Source organism: Rousettus aegyptiacus, unplaced genomic scaffold (assembly GCF_014176215.1).
Source record: "Rousettus aegyptiacus isolate mRouAeg1 unplaced genomic scaffold, mRouAeg1.p scaffold_m13_p_3, whole genome shotgun sequence".
In the NCBI taxonomy this organism is placed as follows: domain Eukaryota; kingdom Metazoa; phylum Chordata; class Mammalia; order Chiroptera; family Pteropodidae; genus Rousettus; species Rousettus aegyptiacus.
The window spans coordinates 80,920,841-80,944,628 of record NW_023416306.1 but is presented as its reverse complement, the minus strand read 5'-3'; the positions used below and the strand labels follow the sequence as shown (position 1 = coordinate 80,944,628).

The 23,788-nt window shown below is 37.0% G+C and overlaps 1 protein-coding gene across 5 annotated transcripts in view; it reads right to left on the bottom strand.

Annotated features, from left to right (window-relative positions):
* Positions 1–4,571: 4,571 nt before the first annotated feature.
* HMG20A (high mobility group 20A) overlaps positions 4,572–23,788 on the bottom strand; it is a 79,355-nt gene continuing 60,138 nt past the window's right edge. For 3 of the 5 annotated variants that reach the window (XM_016144092.2, XM_016144093.2, XM_036238766.1), the window contains exons 7-9: positions 11,733–11,808; positions 10,808–11,023; positions 4,572–10,136 (exon numbers count right to left, since the gene is read on the bottom strand). In XM_016144092.2, coding sequence (XP_015999578.1) covers positions 10,000–10,136; positions 10,808–11,023; positions 11,733–11,808 — 429 coding nt within the window. In that variant the 3' untranslated portion in view covers positions 4,572–9,999. Of the gene's footprint in view, positions 10,137–10,807; positions 11,098–11,732; positions 11,809–23,788 lie in introns of all 5 variants that reach the window. The other 2 variants (XM_016144094.2, XR_001596861.2) reach the window with 2 other exon arrangements.

Here is a 23,788-nt window from a genome sequence, read left to right as displayed (position 1 = left end):
TACATTCAAGTCTCTGGACTCAGCTGCCTTTAGTTGCTTTTTATCCTGGAACATAGCAAAAACACTCCTAGCAGGAACTCATTTGCTGAGTCCACAAACTGCTTGGCTGTTTCATGGATGTCTTCTCACATTACTCTTTTTTGAATGATGCCAAATATATTTTTGGCCTATCTTCTTCAAGCAGATGCTTTCCATTACTTGCCCAAGGATTTTTAACCATCAGGTTATGGCACGATTTTTATATTCTAGAATATTCAGCTGCTTTATGCCGATCTTAAACGAATGCAGAAGGCTTTAAAAATTCCTTCTTAAGGAGCTTGAAGAATTAAAGGGGAGACCATTCCTTAATTTCTTAATTCAACAAACAGCTTGAGTAACTGTATCTACGTGAGTGTGAGCATGTGCTGAGGAAGGAAGAAACATTAGCAAACACTGACCTGAAATTAGGATCTCACGGAACCACAGTATTTACAAGCGGAAAGGATCCTTTTAATGGATAGGAGAGATATGTCTTGCCCGGGGGTTAATCGGCTGTTTGAATCTCAAATTTAGCAAGTTCAAAACAGATTTCTTGATTTTTCCTCCACACTATTTCATCCTTAAGTCTATGCTATCTCCAGCAATGGCACCACTACCACTACACCAAGCTGCTTAAGCCAAAAAAACTTGGAGTCATTCTTGATTCTTTTTCTTTCATTCTCTACATCTATTCTCTTGGAAACTTATGTCCATTATACTTCCAAAATATATTAATTCACCCGCTCTTTTCTGTCCCCACTGCCACACTAGGCCATGCTACTGCCACTTCTCATCTGAACTCCTGTGCCACCCTTCTAATTGGCCTTTCCGATTCCTCTCTTGCCTCCCTATCTATCATTTTCTACACAACAGCCAGTGATCCTTTAACAATATAAATCAGATTTTGCCACTGACTTGTGTAGCACCCTCTTCACACTACACTTACACCACTGAAACTCTTTACCACACCTTATAAGGCTGTACATCTCTGTATTGCCTACTTAGCAACTTCAAAGCCATTTTACCCCTCAATTACTCTGTCCCAGTCTCACTTTTTTTTCTGTTTCTTAAAATCTCAGAACTCATTCCTACCTCAGGACCTTGGCCTTCCTACCTCCCAAGTACTCACAGGGCTAGCTCCTTCTGATTAAGCTGGTCTTTCTTCAAAAGTTACTTTTTCAGAGGGGACTTTCCGCTACCCTAGTTTGTATCATTTCATCTTGTCTTGGCAAGTAGCTGAATTAGGTTACTTGTATAATCTTTTCTTCCGGCAGGATCAAGAGAATATAAGAACTCCATGGGAACAGAGACATAAGAGTATCTCCCCACACAATAAAGACATTCAATATTTGTTGAATGATTACATCTAATTCCAGTTCTCAGACCCACCATCCTATGCCACTCCTCTGAACTCATGTTAGTCTCATTAAAAATCTCTAAGACAGTATGAATATAGTAGAATGTGGAGTCAGTACTATTTGAGTATAAACCCTTTCTTTACTACTTCTTATATGTATAACTGTAAGTTGCTTATCACCTTTGAGTCTTAATTTACTTATCTGTAAAATGGTATAGCAGTCTTACTCTCTAAGGCTGTGGTAGGAATTGAATGACATAATTTATATAAAAAGCAGAGCAGAATGCTTGGCCCATAGTATGTGTCAAATTATTCTCTGTTCTTGTGACTCATAAATTTTAATAGATAATATTTATGTGTCTATTCTGTGACAATATTCTAAGTGTTACATGGAGTAACTCATTTAATCCATTTAGAAACTCTGAACAATAGAAAATATAAATATCCTTGTTACAGATGAGAAAATTGAGCCGCAAAACGGTTTAAGCAACTTATTTAAGGTTACACAAGTAGAAAACTGCAGAGTCCGAATGAACCCAGCAGTTCCATTCAATTTCGGAAGCAGTTGAAACAATCACTGTCTTTGATTCCACAGTCAGAAACACATTTTACATTGTAATCCAACACATATGTATAAACTAAAGTGGAAACAAAGTTTTACAAATTAATACTTACCCCTACTATATATAGTACATTCTGATAGTTTCTATTTGATTTAATTTAAAAATGTTTTTGACCAATTTACAGGTCTAATGACTTATTATTAAGCCAAAAGCACACTTTGAAAAACTATTTATTTAAGTTACAATTAATCCAACTACTCTTACCTTCCAGGTACCTCAGCCTCTACTAGGAAAACTCCAATGGCTATCAGTCTAGACTTTTATATTTACATTCAGATAAAGTCCTTATCAGTTAAGATGCTGATTCCCCAAGACTCAGATCTACTCCCCATTGCAAACCCTCTTGCAATTATGGAAAAATCATCTCTTATCAGGTGAGAGTCAAGAAATTCTTTCCCTTTCCAAAATTTCCCTTTATAAACTCTTAATACAAGATGCCCTGTGTTACAACTACTTATGCACATGTCTTTCCTACTACTCTGTCATCCCATAAGGGCAGAAACCATGTTTTATAAACATTTTTATAGTTCTAAATAGTGAACTGAAGTGAACCAGAGAACATAGGAGCTGATGATAAAAAACTCTGACTCTTAAGTGTCAAGTAAGATATCTGAGACTCAAACAAGACCACCATCATACTCACTGTCTTATATATTCTTACCTAAACATCCAAGGCATCTTCCCACTGACCCAGTGCTGCTGAGGGTTTACAAAAACTTTCTATTTGGACTATTAGCATTTGCCCTGCCCTTAATCTGCCAACACCATTCCTGTCTCCCCATGGTTCCTTCTCCTTTCTGTATTTTTATAGGTTAAGAAAACTTACATTTCTGCCTCTGGCAAAAGTTTGTACCTGTAAACACACATTCCCACGAAAACTAAACTGAAGAGGTTTCTGGATGAGTGGATGTATGTTAACATTTTCACCTGATCTAACTCTCAATCTCGATCTGTTTTATGAGTTGGTATGTGAACTAGTGTTTTATTCTGTAGATGGGGTTAAGGTAAATAAACAGAACAAAGAAAAAGCCCTTGACTTGGAGCTCTCAGTTACATGGCAGGAAATCTTTCAGAGGGCATGAAGGTGCTCTGAGCTTTTCTGCCAAGCAATACTTCAATTTTCCAACCCTTAGGGAAAGATTGTTCTGGTGCTTTAATCTAGCAGATGCTGAACAGTTAGAAAACAGGAACCAATAACTGGAGGAAATATCACTACCTGTTTATGCTGACTGTTAGCAAACAAGACTGGCCACTAAGTATTGAGGGGATGGGAAGAAGCTAAGGTGCGGACAGGAAATGCTGACACAGATTAAAGCGGGTTTTCAGCTTTTTGGCTGTTCCGGGTGGGGGGGGGGGGAAATAGTGTCAAAGAGGTACACAGTCATTGTCAGATGGCCAAGAAACAAAGGCAAGATAATGTAACCTGCTCAACTAAGGCCTGGCCTTGGTATGCATGGAGTACACATGAGTCATGAATTGAGCTGTTAGCTGCCTACTCTATATTCATTTTCTCCTTCCTTACTGACTAAAACCTGTATATTATTGGGACAGTAATGTCCAAGGAACGATTACATTTCTGGGCCTCTATTACTGTTAGCTGTTGAAATGTGACTGAGTCCTGAGTGTCATTTCCAGGAAGACTCTTTGAAGTGTGCTAAGTCAGCTGCATTTGCCATTTTGTCCTTGACCTCTTTTCTTCTTCATGCTGACAGAAATTTCAAATGATGACTGATGGTCAAGTGGCTATTTTGCCCCATGAGGTGACCCTGAGAATGGAATCATGTTGTAGTGCAGATAGGAGTCTCTTTACTGGTCTTGGAATGCCAAACTCTAGAATACTTTCCTGAGACATGTTTCTTATTTAAACTTTTGTTGATTTGGGTTTCTGTTAAATTTTGTCAAGCCCAATCCTGAGTTACCTCAATAATTCTTGTTATTCAGGTAACATACCCTCCAAAGTATGGTCGATTGTTACCCAATTCTATCTAACAACAGTGGAAAATTGCTGAGGCATGTGTTCTATCACAAGAGGAAATGAGAGTTAAAATGCAGCGAGTCTTGCCAAATACTACATGAAACGGGGCAGGCTTTAGAAGCCAGGTTACCTCACCCCGAGGATTTTAAAAGCATGGTGGAGATAGATGGCAGATTTCTTCTAAAAATGATTTTCACTGGTTAATAGTAGTTAATTTTTATGAGCAAGCATTTAGGGACAACTTATTTTTTCTGTCAAAAAAAAAAAAAAAGAAAAAGATTAAAGATTGCTTTCAGTCCTCTTATCAAGGGGACTGAAGTCACTGATTTGAAAAACATCAGACTTCTTTCAAGCTGCCTCCAGAACACTATTGCTACATTAAAACGAATTACAATTCATTGTATTGTTATAACATACACTAAAAGAGCTGAATTATCAAACAGGCTAAGACACGTTTTGAATAAGCAATTAGTAAAATGAACATGTTACTGTTTTAAAAGCATAACAGGCTTGATGATCAATATAGAGTTGACAGAGTCTTTAAAGATGGAGAGGCAGAGGTAGAAGTTTTTTTCATTACACTGCAGGTAAAACTGAATCAAGTGGAGTCAACACAAAAAAGTTTTAATAAGGCAAATTTCAAGCAAGCATATTTACTTCTTAAAAAAAAATCTAAAAGTTTAATTACAAAACACACTTGTACAGAAGACTTGGCATTTCAACAGTTCCAAACACATACACAATTTTTTTCTAAAATTTAAATTTTATCTGAAATTAAACACTTTGTCTCACTTTTCTCAGCTGTCCCTTGTGTTTCAATAAAAAGAAAGAAATATGTAACACTGAATAGGTAACAACTTATTTATTGAGAACATGTAAGTGCAATAATATGTACATGTTTATTGAAAAACATGAATTAGGTCTCATGTTAGCCTGTAACTTCATTTACCACCTCCTGGTTGGGCACAGAGGAGAAAGGAAGCAACACAGACCTGCTTTATGGAAACTGACAGTGTTGTGGCAGCTGAATCCCAGCCACTAGTGTCAGGTGTGTAATGCTGGGAGATCCATAATTTCAAAAGTGGGCTGCTTATTTTGTGAAAATGATTTCAGACTGTAGCTTCTCTCAAGATCTCATGCATTCCTGAATATGCAAATGTTTCAAGTCAATGTCAGGTTCCTATCTGGAGTCAAAAGAATGATGATCTTCGGACAAAGTTACAGCCTTTCCTGGTCAATGGCACTCTAACAAAGCTGCATAAAACTAACACAAAGGAGAAAGTGAGAAATATTAGGAGGAAAGAAGAAAGGAGAGAAAGTATCTGGCAGAGGGCAGACACAAACTTTCAGAACAGGCCTAGATGACCTTCTGCTATAGACACTGTGTTCTAACTTGGACTTAACAGGCAAGGAGTCTGAGAGAAGTGACAGGACCAGTAAGCTAGAGCAGGAAAACAGAAAAATACAGAAAAAAGCAGGTGAGTTGGCTAGGTTTATAGCAATAGATAAGGATGGGCTCTTATTCTAAAAAAAACTGCCATGTGGTGACATACAGACTTCAGTGTATGGAAGTTTGATGTGTGTTCATATAAGACATTTTTAAAAAGGCTATTTTTTGTTGTTTTATTTCTTTTGTGCTGCTGGAGAAATCTAGTAGCCAGATACAGAGAAGACAGGATGGTGCAGCAACGTGACAGGGGGTTTCTGGCTTGCACTCTGATCTGTGAGCATGTTGTGAGGAAGCTATACTTTCACCTGCTTCAGTGGCGTGGTACCTGGACAACGGGCTCAGCATGCCCAGTTTTGATTCAAAAGATCTCAGCTGCAATCATCACTCTCATGCTGTAGAGCATCAAAACCAAACCCTGAGGTGAGAATCAGAAACCCTTCTTCCCTTTCGGTGTTTTAAAAAAAAAATTCATTCACTAAGGGGGGAAAAAGAAGAGAAGCCTGTCCTTTTGACATAGATTCTACAGTTATGGCTCAGAAGGAAGATAGAGGACATGAGAACTTCTCCATGTCCTTTTTTTTATTAGCTCAAGAGACTATTGTGAGATCCATGAATCAGTACCTAAAGCAGACTGGGATTTCCTTTTCACTTATGATAAACTTTTTTTTTTTTTAATGCCTAATGAGAAACTACTTTTCTTTTTCTATCCTACTTACCAGTGACCTTTTCCTCGGCAAAAAATGCTCCACAAAACACTGACAATAGATGGGAACAGAAGAACCTTGCTGGGGCTGGGACGCTGGGTATGAGCAGAAGCAAAGTTCAGAAAACAGCAGGTAGTACCAAGGAGGAAGGAAAGCACATTCTCCTTTAGGGCAGCAATCACAAAGCCTCCACGAGGGCTGGTACCCACTGAGCACTGTGTGGGGTAGGAAACACAGCCTCACTCCACACAATGGTCACCAAGAAGATCCTTTCTTTGGAGTCACAGCAGGACAATGATGGAAGAAGATTGGGCCTGTCCAATAAGAAAGACTCCACTAACCAACAAAACCCAGAGGTCAGAAAATAGAGATGTGTAACTTGGTAGAGTAGAAGAGAATAAAAAGATAACCCCCAAAGGCATTAAAAAAAGTGACAGGTAGATTGGAAAACCAGAGCGCCACTGATAAAAGGGTCCAATCTGAAGTAGAACAATGAGAAGGCTTCTTTTCTGCTGTAGAAGATGTCAGTCTCAGTGTTACTTAGCAGAATATATGCAGATCCACTTTAACAGAAAAGCAGATTATAAGAAATTGAAGGCTTGGGAGAAAGGCTCACACTAAAGCTTCACACGGACTATTCCACAGAAAGTTAATATACATGTTCTTTTTGGTGCTCCCTCGTATGGCTTCCTGGGGTGAAGGCATTTAACTCATAACCAATAGTTCTTTCACAAGTAGAGTCATATATATATATTCCCTCTCTGCCTCCACTTAGTTCACATTTCCACAGATGGCTTCTCACTCCTCACAATTAAAACCACTTACAGAACATCATGGAGCTCTAAGACCTGCAGAATTGTGAGAGAAAAGGAGAGAGAGAGAGAGGCGGAAGAATGGAGGAAGGGAGGGGTAGAGGAAGGAGAGAAGAGGAGAGAGGGGGGAAAAAGAGGAATGGAAATGCGGAGAAGGGAGAGATAGAAAGAGGGAGGGAAAGAATGAGAGAGAAGACAGCAAAAAGGTAAGTGCTGACCAGAAGAAGTTAAGGTCTATGAGTTAATAAATGCTGTGCTCTATTTTCAGTAGGGTTCAGGTGAGGAGCAGGGTGTGTGTAAACAAAAGAGCTCATACAGCTACAAGTAAGCAACCTCACTGAGATGTTTTAGATAATACTTCAGTGAGAAACATGGCCCTATGCTCCAGTTCAGCAACAATGGAGATATAGGAAAATAGTTCAGCTGAACACAGAAAAGCAACTATCATGGACAAATCTGATGACAGAAAATTAGTACTCTACTTTAGTCCAAAGAATAGATGGTCAATTAAAACCAATTTTCTTCAAGTATAAATCTAAGGATCTCTGCATGTGTAGGAATGTATTGTGTGCATATGTTTCTTACATTGATAGAAATTCAATCACATATGATTTTTTTCAACTCTCAAACAGCCAAATATTTATCATTTGGTTTGATTGAAATGAAGCAACATATGGATATTGATAGTTTATATACAGTGGTCACCTTTCAACATGTAATCGCCCCCAAGGCTTCCTCCTGGCTCTACTTTTTCCTAGGTACCAGTTAGCCACAAAGAAAGATGACAGCTGGGGATAATTATTCCATTGTATATCTATAAAAATAATTTTTAAATGGGCTGACCAAAATTTTAGAACATTATAATTAATGGATTGTAATTTTTTCTATTTACTTCTTATTTATCTTAATGCTCTTTCCAAAATTTTTTAGTGTTTTCCCCCTTATACCTATTTCCTTATAGCAATGTTTTGGAAACTCCAATGAACTGGAGTTTTGACATATGTATTTTAGACCTGGACTCTGTACTCATCTACACGGGTATTTTCAGGTAAGACATTTCACCTCTTTGGGACTCAGTTTCTTCATATGTAAAATGTTGGGATTTCTAAAGGTCCCTTCTAGCTCTAATACGCTCCTCTAAAACTGGAGACCATTAGCTTCCCTTCACTCACTGGGTCCTGACAGAGGATGAAACCTTTGCCAAGCTTAAGTCAGAGTAATTAATTGCACCATGGATGTTAAGAACATCAGGCCTAGCTTTCTTTACATATTTGTGTAATGAGGCCAAGCTAGTATTAATCGTGGTCTTCATAATTTTTTTTTTTTGACAGTTTTGGGGGTGTGGGGAACTATCCAGTCTTAGTTATATTTGCACAGCTAGATTGAAAGAAACTGTAATAATAAAATGATTCACATTTTTAGGTATTATTTTTTTCAAGGGCAAAATATTTATAGTTTAAAATCAAGGATAACGATAACATTCTAGGTTTTCAGACAGCTCAGAAAGCACATATTACAGTTTATATCCTTAGGATGGGTAAAGCTTTAGAACAGTCTTATTGGCAAAATGCTCAAAACAGAAAACCACTTTTGGTTCAAAACTTGCAATAACTGCCCTATACCTACGTGAGGAGATACCATGTATCAATTACTTTGTTCTTTCACAAGCTTCCAACACTGTTTCTACCAGCTCTCTCTTTTCAAGTCTGTAAGTATGCCTATTGAAAACACTGCGTGAAAATGAGAAGGATGATGAGTTCCTGAAAATCTCAGGAACAGATTTACAAGCTGTTCTCTTCATAAACAGCAGCAGTAATGCTAGCTCTTTATTCTGTAATGAGTCTGGCCATCTCTTAGAAGTATAGTCCCTTCTATCTGGCTACTCACTAGAAGAACAGTCATCCTTTCTCCATCAGAACATGGCTGAGACTAGAGTATAATGAATTGCCTTGTACAGTAACTATCCAAGGGCATGACTAAGAAGGATTAAGACTACTGCTTTTATCTCTGCTAGCGGATGTTGCCTCATTATATAAAGAATCATGGATTTATTCTTATACATGTTGTTCAAGATCCAAACCATGCTAGCACATGAATATGAGTATGCTCACATACCTGTAGAACAAATAAATAAAAGATTCAAATCCATGACTGGCCATTCTCAGGTGCATATCCTGCAGCCTACTCTTGTCATCACACCATATGGTCCAACCCTAGGATTTCCACACAGTTCATATGTCTGCAGGTATAGAACAATTTAATCAATAGACCAAAGGGCTGTCAATTTTGTGAGATGGAATACTAAAAGGCACTCTATCCTTAGGAATTTGAATGACCAAATACCAGTTCCATTTAAGAAATGATACCTGATGACTGAGCATTCATACCAAATCATTTACATGAATGTACTTTTGGAAATATACTTTTTGTTTCCTCTAAAAGGACATAACACATACTACTAGTGATTTGTTAAATATGTTTTTAAAAAGCATAGTTTATCTTTTCTCTCTTTTTTGTTTATTGAGAGTTTATTTTCTAATCCATTTAATCAGGGCACTGTTTCACCGTAAGGTTAGTCTACATTAACATTTAACATCATAAGTTAACCTGAATTGGGTGGTGAATGAAAAGCTTCTTTCTATATGTGTCACTGACTACTGTTGTAAATTATCATTAATATTTTCCAGGGAAAAGGAAGCTTAATTGATTTTTATTTTGTTCTTATATCTAAGCACTGTTTTTGGGGGTAATTTTCTCCAAGTTTCTCACTCACTCTTCAAAACCCTCTGGGAAACTAACACCAGAGAATACAGGCAATGAGTAGAACCAACCACAAAAATCATGCTCTTTCCATTAAACCATGCTGAAGCATATATGAGAAAAAACTGTCCTGATTCTGCTTTCTAACATTATTTACTTATTTAGCAACTATGCAACAGGAATTTTAATCAAGTCTCCAATTCTTTTAGTCAATGTAATTGTAGGGTTTTAGTGGTGTTGATAGTCTAATGCCATCTTATTTTTGAAGATGTGCTGGCATCAATGAGCACTCACCATTCCCTAACGATCAAGCCTGTTTATAACTTCTCGAACTGTAGCTATGAAGTTTTCATTGTCTTGAGGATTAGCTAAAATAATACTGTGCAGTCTGTTCATATATGAGTCAATGGTGTCCACTGTAGGTGTCTCTCCACTCCCTGAAGTGAGATAAGAAGAGAAAGTAAGAAAGTCCTCTTTATTCAGTTCAACCATAATATAGTTAAGTGAATCCTTAGCAAATCCTTAGTCTCTAAAGTGGTCTGCTCCCCAGACAGATTTTAATTTCAGAGGAGAGAATTTTAGACCTCAAAAAAAAAAAAAAAATCCATATACTCTAAATAAACAGATAGGCTGTATAAGCCTGTACAGTATGTATGAGTAGCCACATATAACAAAAGGTTAGTCTCCCAGCTTTCTTCTGTAACTATCCTCAGCATGAAAGAGTATATAAAAAATACTAGTGTTTTTCTTCTTCCTTCCTATTAAAACAAAATTACAAAGCAAGCATACACACAAAAAAAGTGTACTACTCAGGATTTATTACTCAGTTTCAATTGTTCTGAATAGCAAATTAAGCAATAGAAAGTAAATATTAAAATATAATTGGAGAAAAATTTAAATGACCAGAGAGCCTGAAATTTCAAATGACTGTAGTCAACACTAAGCTTCTATTGCATGACCCACAGAAAACTCTGAGGAAGGGGAAAGAAAATCCCTTATTTTATTGATTTTCCTCTTGGAGAAAGACTTCAGCCTCACCACACCAATACCGACAGAAAAAGCACCTCCCCCATTCCTGAAGTACTCAGTTAAGGATTGATTGTATTACCAGGCAAGGGCATGCTGACAAAGCTGCTGGTCAACACTTGCCGCAGGGTCTCCAAGTGCTGCTGTAAGACAGTGTTGCGGCTCCGCTCCTGGATCACGTCTACCTCCAGCTTTTCCACTGCTGTGCGCATGCTCTCCACATGCTTTTGCAGGGCTGCATTCCTCTCCTCAAACTCCATGTTGGATTTGCGAAGCTGGCGGAGCTCTGCCTCCCGAGCTGTGAACACGCCCCCACCAGACACACACAGAACACATGTAGCACCAGGAGTCTCTGAGGAGTCCCAATGGCTCCTACAAGGAAGTTCTGTTTAGCTGTCTCTAGTTAGCTAGCTCTTCTCACCTCCTTATTCTCATTATGGCCTCCCAGATAGCAATTTCAGCAATAAAATTCCTGGCTCCCCAGAGCTATTTTAATTCTTAAAGCTGGCTATATTCTATACTTAAAATTGCATGGAACAGTTGCAATTCTTGTAATTTTTAGTGTTTTGTTTTTTTAAAACTATGTAATAAGAAACCTAACAAGTTTCACAGGGGAATCCAGGGAGATTGGGCAGGTATAGTTTTCAGTGCTCATCTTCACTGCAATGGGACTGAATTTTGCTTTTATTTATTTTATATTTTGGATGCCCATGTAAGCTTTTATTTGTACAAAGCATTCTAGACTAACAAACTGAAGCAACTGAATTAGTGACATATATTTATTTGTTCTGATCTAGAGACTAAAGCAGCTTTGACAATTTGACAACACTGGCCTAGCTTTCCTTCACTGGTCTTTGAGTAGCTACCCTTACTAGAGAGTGAAACAGCAGCAGTTTTTGCCTTCCAGACCAGCACTAGGGTCTGAAATATCACTACCATTGCTTTTAAGAGAACAAAAATCCCCTGTCACAGACCTGAGGTACACAGAATAATACTTTGGTAATCACCTTTGCTGTGGTTCAGGAATTCCTCTGTAAATATAGGGATGTCAAAAACAGACCGTTCCTTTACCTCTGTTTCTTTCTGTGAATCGAGAGTAACAAAAAAGTTAGGGTCAAGATGGCAGAAGATGTAAACGCTGTGCATGCCTCCTCCCACGACCACAACTAGATTAAAGAACAACTACCCTTGAGAACTACCCGATGATTAGCTGAACAGAACTCCTATAAAGGATATAAAGAAGGCACGACCAGACTAGTAGGAGAGGCGGAGATGCTAAACAGGCTGGCCCCACATCCACATGTGGCAGTCAAAATTTGGGAAAGATATCTCAACTGACAAGGTCCCTCTGAGGAGCAAGGGATCCCAACCCCACATGGAGCTCCCCAGCCCAGACTACCAATGCCAGTAAGAGGAGTCCCCATAAAAGCTGCAAGAATCTGTGGGCATTCTATCTGAGTGAGGAGGACTGCTGGATTACCAGGAGTTCCTCTTAAAGGGCCGGCACACAGAATTACTTCCTGACAGACTCACTGCTTCTGACTTTCAGCTCTGAGGCAGCAGCTTGGAAAGCGCCAGGGATATATGAGAAGGAAATAAATTGTCTGGCTTCAGGGTGAGGCTCCAGAGCTGTCTGGATAGGTAGCTCTCTCCAAGATTAAAGTGCCAGCAGGCACTGCTGTTCTTTTATTGAGCACTTCCCCCACCAAACCTGTAGGTGTAGGTGGGCACCAAATCTGAGACTATATCAAACTTGCCCAATGCTGATGATTTCCTAAGAACCTGCTTCACTCAATACAGATCATAACCTTTTTCAAAAGCTATTACAATGGTCAGCCTCAGCCTGCGCTGTGGACCTCTCTAAAATCACTGAAAGGTCCACAAACCCCAAACAAGTGGCAGCTAGCCTCAGTATGCTCTGTACCACTTGCTAAGCAGCCTCTAGCCCAGTACTAGTGACAGCTGGCCTTAGTTTGCAGCATAGCCTCTCCCAGGTGCCTCTAAGCCCAGAAAAGGCAGTCACCAGTTGAAGATCACTTTGAAGCTCCAATCAGGTGGCCCTAGGAGGGGCACAGGCAGTGGCTAACCTGAGCCTGCACCAAAGTCTCTTGCAAAAGGCCCCAGAACCAACACTCCCAGTGGCTGTCTTCAGACCACAATAAAGCACCACTTAATTAGCTCCACAAATGACATACCCAAAGGATGGACCCAGCAGGTACCAGAGCCCCACTCTATATGGCCAGCCCTCACACAACCATTTGTCCACTGTAGTCACAGCCAATCCTCACAGCAAGTCAGCCTGAGGGTCAATCCTACTCACTGATACGCCAACAGCAATTAAAGGCTCAACTACAACAAGAAGGCACACACGACCCACCCAAGATACACTCCTGGAGCACCTGGCTCAGGTGAACAGGGAGACTGTGTCACTGGGCCCCACAGTATACCTACTACATAAGGCCACCTTCTCAAGTCTGGGAGACCAAGCAGATCTACCTAATATGTTGACATGAACCCAAGGAGGCAGCCAAAATGAGGACACAAAGAAACATCTCTCTAATGAAAGAACAGAACAAAACTGCAGAAAAAGAACTAAGTGAAATGGAGGCAAACGATCTACCAGATACAGAGTTCAAAACACTGGTTATAGAATGCTTAATGAACTTAGGAAAGGAATAGATGGACTTAGTGAAAACTTACACCAAGAGATAGAAACCATAAAAAAGAACCAGTCAGAAACGAAGAATACATTACATGGACTCAATAGCAGATTAGATGAAGGACAGGATTAAATCAGCAATCTGGAAGACAAGGTTATGAAAAACACCCAATCAGAATGGCTAAAAGAAAAAAAAAATCAAAAAATGAGAGTTTAAGGGATCTTTAGGAGAATATCAAGCATACCAACATTTACATCTTAGGAGTACCAGAAGGAGAGAAGAGAGAGTGAGAAATTGAATATTTGAATAAATAATTACTGAAAACATCCCTAACCTGGCAAAGGAAATAGACATACAACTGCAGTATGCACAGAGAATCCCAAACAAGATAAACCCAAAGAGGCCCACACCAAGACACATCATTATTAAAATGCCAAAGATTAAAGACAAAGACAGAATCTTAGAAGCAGCAAGAGAAAAGCAGTCAGTTACCTAGAAGGGAGCTCCCATAAACTGTCAGCTGATTTCTCAACAGAAACTTTGCTTAAAGGGACTAGCATGAAATATTCAAAGGGATGAAAAGTAAGGACCTACAACCAAGATTACTCTACCCAAAAAGGCTATCATTTAGAATCTAAGGAGAGATAAAGAGATTCCCAGACAAGGAAAAACTGAAGGAGTGTATTACCACCAAGCCAGTATTACAAGAAATGTTAAAAGGACTTCTTGGAGGAGGAAAAAGAGGAGGCAGAGGCATAGGGGAAGGAGAGGGAAGAAAGGATGGTAGAAGGAGAAGAAAAGATAAAAAATATGAATAATAAAATGGCAATAACTTCATACCTATCAAAACTTACTTTAAATGTAAATGAGTTAAATGTTCCAGTCAAAAGGCATAGGGTGGCTGAATGGATAGAAAATAAGCCTATACATATGCTGTCTATAAGAGACTCACTTCAGATTGAAAGACAGGCACAGACTGTAAGTAAAGGGATGGAAAAAGATATTTCATGCAAAATGGAAATAAAAAGAAAGCTGGGGAAACATTACTTATATCAGACAAAATAGACTTTAAAACAAAGCCTACAATAAGAGCCAAAATGGGCATTACATAATGATAAAGGGATCAATACAACAAGAGGACATAACCCAAGACAACATAAATGCATCCAACAAAAGAACACACACATATATATATAATATATACATATACATATATATACATATACATATATATACACATATATAAAGCAATTATATATATACAAAGCAATTATTGACTGATATAAAAGGAGAGATAGACAGTAATACGCTTGTAGTAGGAGACTTTAATATTATTGATACCCGCGGCCAGATCTTCCAGACAGAAAGTCAATAATGAAATAGCAGCCTTAAACGACACACCAGACTGGATGGATTTAATTGATATTTTCAGTGTTTCACCCCAAAGCAGCAGAATATACAGTCCTTTCAAATGCACAAGAAACATTTTCCAGGATAGACCACATGTTAGGCCACAAAACAAGTCTTGATAAATTTAAGAAGACTGAGATAACACCAAGAATTTACTCCAATCACAATGATATGAAAGTATAAATTAACTACAAGAAGAAAACTAAAAGACACAAAAAATGTGAAGGCTAAATAATAACATGCTACTAAAAATAAATGAGTTAATAATGAGATCAAGATAGAAATAAAAAGATAACCTTAGGACAGGTAATATTGAAAATTCAATGACTCCCAAATCTATGAGCTACAGTCAAAGTAATTCCAAGAGGGAAATTCATAGTAATATGGGCTTGCCCGAAGATACAAGAAAAACTCTCAAATAAACAATCTAACCTGAAACCTAAAAGAACTAACAACAACAACAACAACAACAATAACAACTACAATAACAATAATGAACAAAGCCCCAAGTAAGCAGAAGAAAGGAAAAAATAATATCAGAGTGGAAATAAATAAAATAACCTAAAAGAAACAATACCAGGTGGTTTTTTGAAAAGATAAACAAAACTGATAAACCTTTAACCAGACTCATCAAGAAAAAGAGAGAAGGCCCAAATAGAATCATAAATAAAAGAGGAGAAATGGCAATTAACACCAAAGAAAAAATGATTACAAAAGAAATACTATAAATAATTATATGCCAATAAATTGGACAACCTGGAAGAAATGGATAAATGCCTAGAAACATAAAAACTTCCAAGACCAAGTCGAGAAAAAACAGAAAATATGAATAGACCAATAACTACAACAAAATTAAAGTAGTAATCAAAAAACTCCCAACAAACAAATGTCCTGGATTGGATGGCACACAGGTGAATTTTATGAAACATTCAAAGATGAATTAACACCTATTCTAAAACTATTCCAAAAAACTCAAGAGGAGAGAAGGTTCACAAGATAATTTAATGAGGCCAGTACTACCCTGATTCCAAAACTAGATAGAGACATTACAAAAAATGATATGATATTTATCTCTGGTGAGTATAGATGCAAAAGTCCTCAACAACATATGAGTAGACTGAATTCAGCAATACATTACAAAGATCATACACCATGATCAAGTGGGATGTATTCCTGGGATGCAAGAATGATTTGTATCTGCAAATAAATTAACATAATACAACAAATAAAGAAAATAAAGGAAAAATCTGTGGGTGAACATCAGAAACACGGTGAGAGACATTCCCTTATCTCTCCCCTTGAAACAACAATAAGCTGAACATCTAAAACTCAACAAAAACAACCAAACCACACACCAGCATGTCTGAGCATGGGATCTGCGTAGTAAGAGCTACCACAGGAATGAGCTGGAGTTTGGAATTCAAGAAGTCAAGAGAAAACTCAATTACCTCAACCCAAAGAGGCTTCATCAAGATACACTGTATTAAAATTATCAAAAATCAATGACAAAGACAGAAATCTCGGGACAGCCAGGGAAAAGAAGATGGTAACTTATAAAAGAAAACACATTAGATTATCCTTGGACTTCTCAGCACAAACATGACAAGCCAGAAAAGAGTGGAATCAAATATTCAAAGTATTAAACAGAAGGAACAACTAGCCAAGAATAATGTATCCAGCTAAGCTCTCCTTTACATATGAAGGAGAAATAAAGACCTTTCCAGACATACAAAAATCAAGGGAATTCTCCACTATGAGGCTTGCATTACAGAAAATACTGAAAGATGTCAGCTCACCTAAAACGAAATGACAAAAAAATACATAATTAGGAGTAAGGTGACTAGAAGGCTGATAGAAGCAGAAGAGTATAACCTTTATTAAGAACAGGGTACTATAAGCTTAAACAATAAGAGATTTGCTATTGCAAGATAGTAACGAACGTTCAGCATACATAGGGACAAATTGAGACAACAATGACTGAAAAGGGAAAGAATCAAAGATCCAAATTCGCAAAGGGGAATGGAAATAAGTCATGTGCAGAAGAAAATGGACACCTGTATGTGTGTATACACACACACACTCACGCACACATACACAGACATACATATATACATACAACTATTCTTTACATATTCGTTATGGTAACCACACGCTGAAGATTCAGAACTGAAGTATATAACATAATACAAGAAGAATCAGAGAGAAAAACCACAAAACCCAACCAAAATAAAGAAAACAGAAACACATAAAAAAGGAAGTGATGGAAACACTGAGCTACCAGAAAGCAAAAGATAAAATGGCTATAAGAAGACCTCATATTTAAAAAATCATCATAATGTAAATGGATGGAACTCATCAATAAAAAGGCACAGAATTGCAGAATGGATCAAAAAACAAAACCCAACTATATGCTGCCTCCAGGAGACACATCCCAACTCTAAAGACAAATATAGACTCAAAATGAAAGGGTGGAAAATGATATTTCAAGCAAATGGCATTCAGAGAAAAGCGAGAATAGTGGTTCTAATATGGGATGAAATTGACTTCGAAATAAAAAAGGTAAAGAAAGATACTGAGGGCCACATCATGGTGATAAAGGGAATCATACACGAAGAAGGCATAACACTTATTAATATCTATGCTCCCAATCACGGAGCCCCCCCCTCCCCCAAATAAAGTAATTACTAACAGAACTAAAGGGAGAAACAGACCAAAACACTATCGTAGTAGGGGACCGAAATATCCCACTGTCGGATATGGACAGGTCATCCAAACAGAAAATCAATAAGGAAATAACATCCTTAAATGACACATTAGACCAACTGGACATAACTGACATTTACAGAGCCTTTCATCCCAAAACAGCTGCTTATAAATTCTTCTCTAGTGCACATGGAACATTCTCAATGATTGACCACATACTGGGACACAGAGATAGCCTCAACAAACATAAGAGGGTTGAAATCATACTAAACATATTCTCTGATCATAATGCTTTGAAACTAGAGATAAACTGCAAGGAGAAAGCAGGAAGAACCACAGATTCACGGAGATTAAACAACATGTTACTGAAGAATGGCTGGGTCCAAGAAGAAACAAAAAGAGAGATCGAGAGAAACATAGAAATGAATGATAATGATAGTACAACATATCAAAACTTCTGGGACAAGGCAAAAGCGGTCATAAGAGGAAAGTTCATATCATTACAGGCCTACTTCCAAAAACAAGAATGAGCCCAAATAAACAATGTAATGCTTCACCTTAAAAAACGAGGAAAAGAACAAATGAAGCCTAAAGTTAGCAGAAGAAAGAAGTAACCAAAATTAGAACAGAATTAAATGAAATTGAAAACAAAAAAACAATAGAAAAAATAAATGCAAAAAAGAGCTGGTTCTTTGAGAAGATTAATAAAATTGACAAATCCCTGACTAGACTCACTAAAGAAAAAAGAGAAAGGACACAAATAAACAAAATCAGGGACGAAAGATGAGAAATTATGACAGACACCACAGAAATATGAAGGATCATTAAAGAACACTAGGAAAAAGTATACAACATCAAATTTAATAAGCCTGAAGAATGGACCAGTACTTAGAAAGATACAAACTTCCTACACTAAATCAAGAAAAACTGGAAAATCTAAATAGACCAATAAGTACTATGGAAATTGAAACGATCATAAAAAACCTACCAAAAAGTAAAAGTCCAGGACCAGATGGCTTCGCCAGTGAATTCTAGCAAACATTTAAGGAAGATTTAATACCTCTTCTCCTCAAACTCTTCCAAAAATTTGAAAAGAAGGCAATAATTCAGAACTCATTTTATAAGGCCATATTACCCTGATACCAAAACCTGGAAAAGATAACACACACCAAAAAGCTATAGACCAGTATCTCTCATGAACAGATACACAAAAATCCTAAAAGAGATACTAGCAAACCGAATACAGCAACATATTATAAAGATTATATAACACGATCAAGTGAACTTCATCTCAGAGGCACAGGGATAGTTCAATATATGCAATTCGATTAATGTGATATATCACATAAACAAATTAAAAAATAAGAATCCTATGATCATATCAATAGATGCAGAAAAAGCTTTCACAAGATACGGCATCCATTTATGGTCAAAACACTTAACAAAATTGGTATAGAAGAAAAGTACCTTAACATAATAAAGGCCATATAAGACAAACCCTCAGCCAACATTACTTAATGGTGAAAAACTAAAAACCTTCCCTCTAAGATCAGGAACAAGGCAAGGCTGTCTACTATCACCACTGTTATTCAGTATAACATCGGAGGTCCTAGCGAGTGCAATCAGACAAGAGAAAAATACAAAACGTATCCAATTAGGAAACAAAGAAGTGAAACTGTCACTATTTGCAGATGACATGATCCTCTATAAAGAAAACCCTAAAGACTCCACAAGAACACTACTAGAAACAATAAGCAAGTACAGTAAAGCCTCTGGATACAAAATCAATGTTCAAAAATCTATAGCGTTCCTATACTCTAATATGAAGTGTCAGAAAAAGAAGGAGAAAAAATAATTCCTTTTTCAGTTGCAACCAAAAGAATAAAATACATAATAATAAATTTAATGAAACATGGGAAGGACTGAGAAAATGAAAACTACAAGACCCTATTAAAAGAAACCGAAGAAGATACAAAGAAATGGAGAGATATTCCATGTTCTCGGATTGGAAGAATGAACATATTTAAAATGACCATATTACCTAAAGCATTATACAGATTTAATGCAATCCCCATTAAAATCCCATCGGCATTAAAGAAATGGAACAAAAAATCATCCAATTTGTATGAAAGCACAAAAGAACCTGAATCGCCAAAGCCATCCTCAGAAAAAAGAATGAAGCTGGAGGCAACACTCTGCCTGACTTCAAATTATACTACAAAGTCACAGTGATCAAAATGGCATGGTATTGGCAGCAAAACAGACACATCTACCAGTGGAACAGAATCGGGAGTCCAGAAGTAAACCCATATTTATATGGGCAAATAGTTTTCGGAAAAAAAGCCAAAAACAGACAATGGAGAAAGGAAAGCTTCTTCAATCAATGGTGCTGGGAAAACTGGAAAGCCACCTGCAAAAGAATGAAACCAGACTGTTCCCTATCACCAAACACCAAAATTAACTCAAATGGATTAAGGACCTGAATAGAACACCTGAAACAATAAAGTGCATAGAAGAAAATGTAGGAACTAAACTCAAAGACCTTGGACTTTAAAGAGGATTTTATGAATATGACATCAAAAGCAAGGCAAGTAAAAGCTAAAATAAATGAATGGGACTATATCAAACTAAAAAGCTTCTACTCAGTAAAAGAAATCATCAACAAGGTAAAGAGACAACCATCTGAATGAGAAAAGATATTTGGAAGTAACGCCTCCGATAAGGGCCTAATATCCAAAATATACAACGAACTCATAGAACTCAACAACAACAACAACAACAACAAAAACCAAATGATGATTCGATCAAAAATGGGAAGAGGACCTGAACGGACACTTCTCCCTAGAGGTCATACAAATGGTAAACAAATATATGAAAAGATGCTCAATATCGCTAGCTCTGAGGGAAATGCAAATCAAAGCCACAAGGACATACCATCTCATACCTGGTAAAATAGCTATAATCACCAGGACAAGTAATAACAAATGCTGGAGAGGATGCGGAGAAAAAAGAACCCTCATACACTGCTGGTAGGACCGCAAATTGGTACAGACATTATGGAAAGCAGTATGGAAGGCCCTCAAAAAACTAAGAATGTATCTACCATATGATCCAGCAATCCCTTCTATTGGGTATTTACCCCAAAGACTTGAAAACCCGTATCTAAAAAGATATTTGCACACCAATGTTCATAGCAGCATTATTCACAGTGGCCAGGGCATGGAAGCAACCAAAGCGTCCTATGATAGATGGTTGGCTAAAGAAGCTGTGGTATGTATATACAATGGATTATTACTCAGCCATAAGAAGAGATGAAATACTGCCATTTACAGCTACATGGATGGACTTTGAGATAATTGTGCTAAGTGAAATAAACTAGACAGAAAAAGTTGAAAGCAACAAATGAACAGGACAAACAAAGACTTATGGACATGGACAACAGATTAGTGGTTCATAGAAGGTAGGGGGGAGGGGCGACAGGGGAGGTAAATGGGGTACAAGGGGTCAAATATGTGGTGATGGAAAGAAATCTAACTATGAGAGGTGAACACACAGTATAAATATATATATATATATATATATATATATATATATATATATATATATATATATGCCTTACTGTTAAAATGTACAGCTGATACTTATTGGATTTCACTAACCAATGTTACCATAATAAACGAATCAATAAATAAGAAAATGAAGAATAAAAATCATATGATCATATCAATAGATGAAGAAAAAGCCTCTGACAACATCCAGCATATATTTATGATAAAAACTCAGCAAAGTCAGAAGAGAGGGAACATATCTCAACATTAAATAAAGGCCATATATGACAAACCCACAGCTAATATCATACTCACTGCTGAAAGGCTAAAAGCATTTTCCCTAAGATCAGAAGCAAGGCAAGGATGTCCATTTTTACCACTTCCATTCGCCATAATACTGGAAGTGTTAGTCACAGCAACCAGACAAGAAAAACAAATAAAAGGCATCCAGATTGGAAAGGAAGAAGTAAAACTGTCATTATTTGCAGATGACATGATACTACATAGAGAGAACCCTAAAGAGTCCACCCCTCCCAAAGAAAAATTATTATAAGGGATAAATGAATTCAGTAAACTAACAGGATATAAAATTAATATTCAGAAATCAGTTGCATTTTTATATACCAAAAACAAACTATTGGAAAGAGAAATTAAGAAAACAACCCCATTCACAAATGCATCAAAAATAAGCAAGCAAACAAACAAACAAAAAACACCTAGTAATAAATTTAACCAAGGAGGTAAAAGACTTGTACTCAGAAATTATAAGATATTGAAGAAACTGAAGATGACAAAAATAAATAGAAGCATATAGTGCTCATAGATAGGAAGAATTAACATTGTTAAAATGGGCATACCACCCAAAGCAATCTATAGATTCAATGCAATCCCTATTATAATACCAATGGCATTTGTCACAGAACTAGAAAAAACAATCCTAAAATTTACATGGAACCACAAAAGACCTAGAATAGCTACAGCAACTTGAGAAAGTTGGAAGTATCATGCTACCTGATTTTAGGCTATACTATAAGGTTATAGTAATCAAAACAGCATACTAAGGCATAAAAACAGACACACAGATCAATGGAACGGAAAAGAGAAATAAAAAGAAATAAACCTATGTCTATAGGGTCAATTAATCTATGGCAAAGGAAGCAGGAATATACAATGGAATAAAGCCAGTCTATTCGATAAATGGTGTAAGAAAAACTGGACAGATACCTGAAACAAACAAACAAAAAGAAACTAGACCACTTTCTTACACCACATACAAGAATAAAGTCAAAATTGATTAAAACCTTCAATGTAAGACCTGAAACTATAAAAGGCCTAGAATAAAACACAGATAGTAAAGTCTTTGACATTTCTCTAGTAATATTTTTTTTTTTTGAATATTTCTTCTCAGGCAAGGAAAACAAAAGAAAAAGTAAACAAATGGGACTTCATCAAAATGAAAAGTTTTTGCACAGCAAAGGAAACCATCAACAAAACAAAAGACAACCTACCAAATGGGAGCAGATATTTGCCAGTGATACATCCTATAAGGGGTAAATATCTAACATATATAAAGAACTCATACGTCTTAACACCAAAAAACCCCAACAAACTGATTAAAAAATGGGTAAAGGACCTAGACAGACATTTCTTTAAAGAGGGCATACAGATAACCAATAGATATACAGACATCACTAATCATCAGAGACATGCAAGTGAAAACCACAATGAGATATCACTTCACACCGGTTGGAATGGCTATCATCAAAAAATCAACAAACCGCAAGTATTGACAAGGAAGGAGAGAGCAAGGAACCCTTGTGCACTGTTGGTGGTACTACAAATTGGTGTAGTCACTATGGAAAATTGTAAGGAGATTCCTCAAAATATAAATTTAACTACCACATAACTCAGTAATTCCACTTCTGGGTATTTATCTGAAGAAATCCAAAAACTAATGAAAAAAAGATATATGCATCCCTATGTTCACTAGTGTTATTTACAATAGCCAACAAATGGACGCAACCTAAGTGTCCACTGATAAATGACTGGCTAAAGATGATATGGTTCCTTAGGCAATGAAATTATTATTACTCAGCCATATAAAAGAATGAAATCTTACCATGGTGCTAACATTGATAAACCTAGACGGTATTATGCTATGTGAAATAAGTTAGACAGAGAAAGAAAAATACCAAAAGACTGCACTATATGTGGACTCTAAAAACAAAACAACAAACAGAGACAGACTCATAGATACTGAGAACAAACTGATGGTTGCGAGTTTGGAGTACAGTTACAAGCCTGGATGAAGAAGTTGAAGGGATTAAGAAGTACAAACTGGCAGTTACAAAATAGTCATGGGGATATAAAGTACAGCAGAGAAAACATAGTCAATACTATTGGTAATAACTATGTATGATGACACGAGGGTACTAGAATTATTGAGGTGATCACTTACAAGTTATATAAATGTCTAACTACTATGCTGTCCGTACACCTAAAACTAATATTGAATGTCAAATGTAATTGAAAAAAAAAAAGGGTGGAGTAACAAAAAGTTAATTATTACACAGAAGAAATAGTGGGGTGAGCAGGAATCAGTCTAGGTGAAGCTTTATTTATTTACCTTTCATTGGAATCGAACTTTCATAGAGCTCAAGCAGGTTAAGTATTCGATTCTCTGTTATTCAAATGCTGTGCAATGAGAAGTCTTAAAACAAATGGACATAAATTTCCCTAATG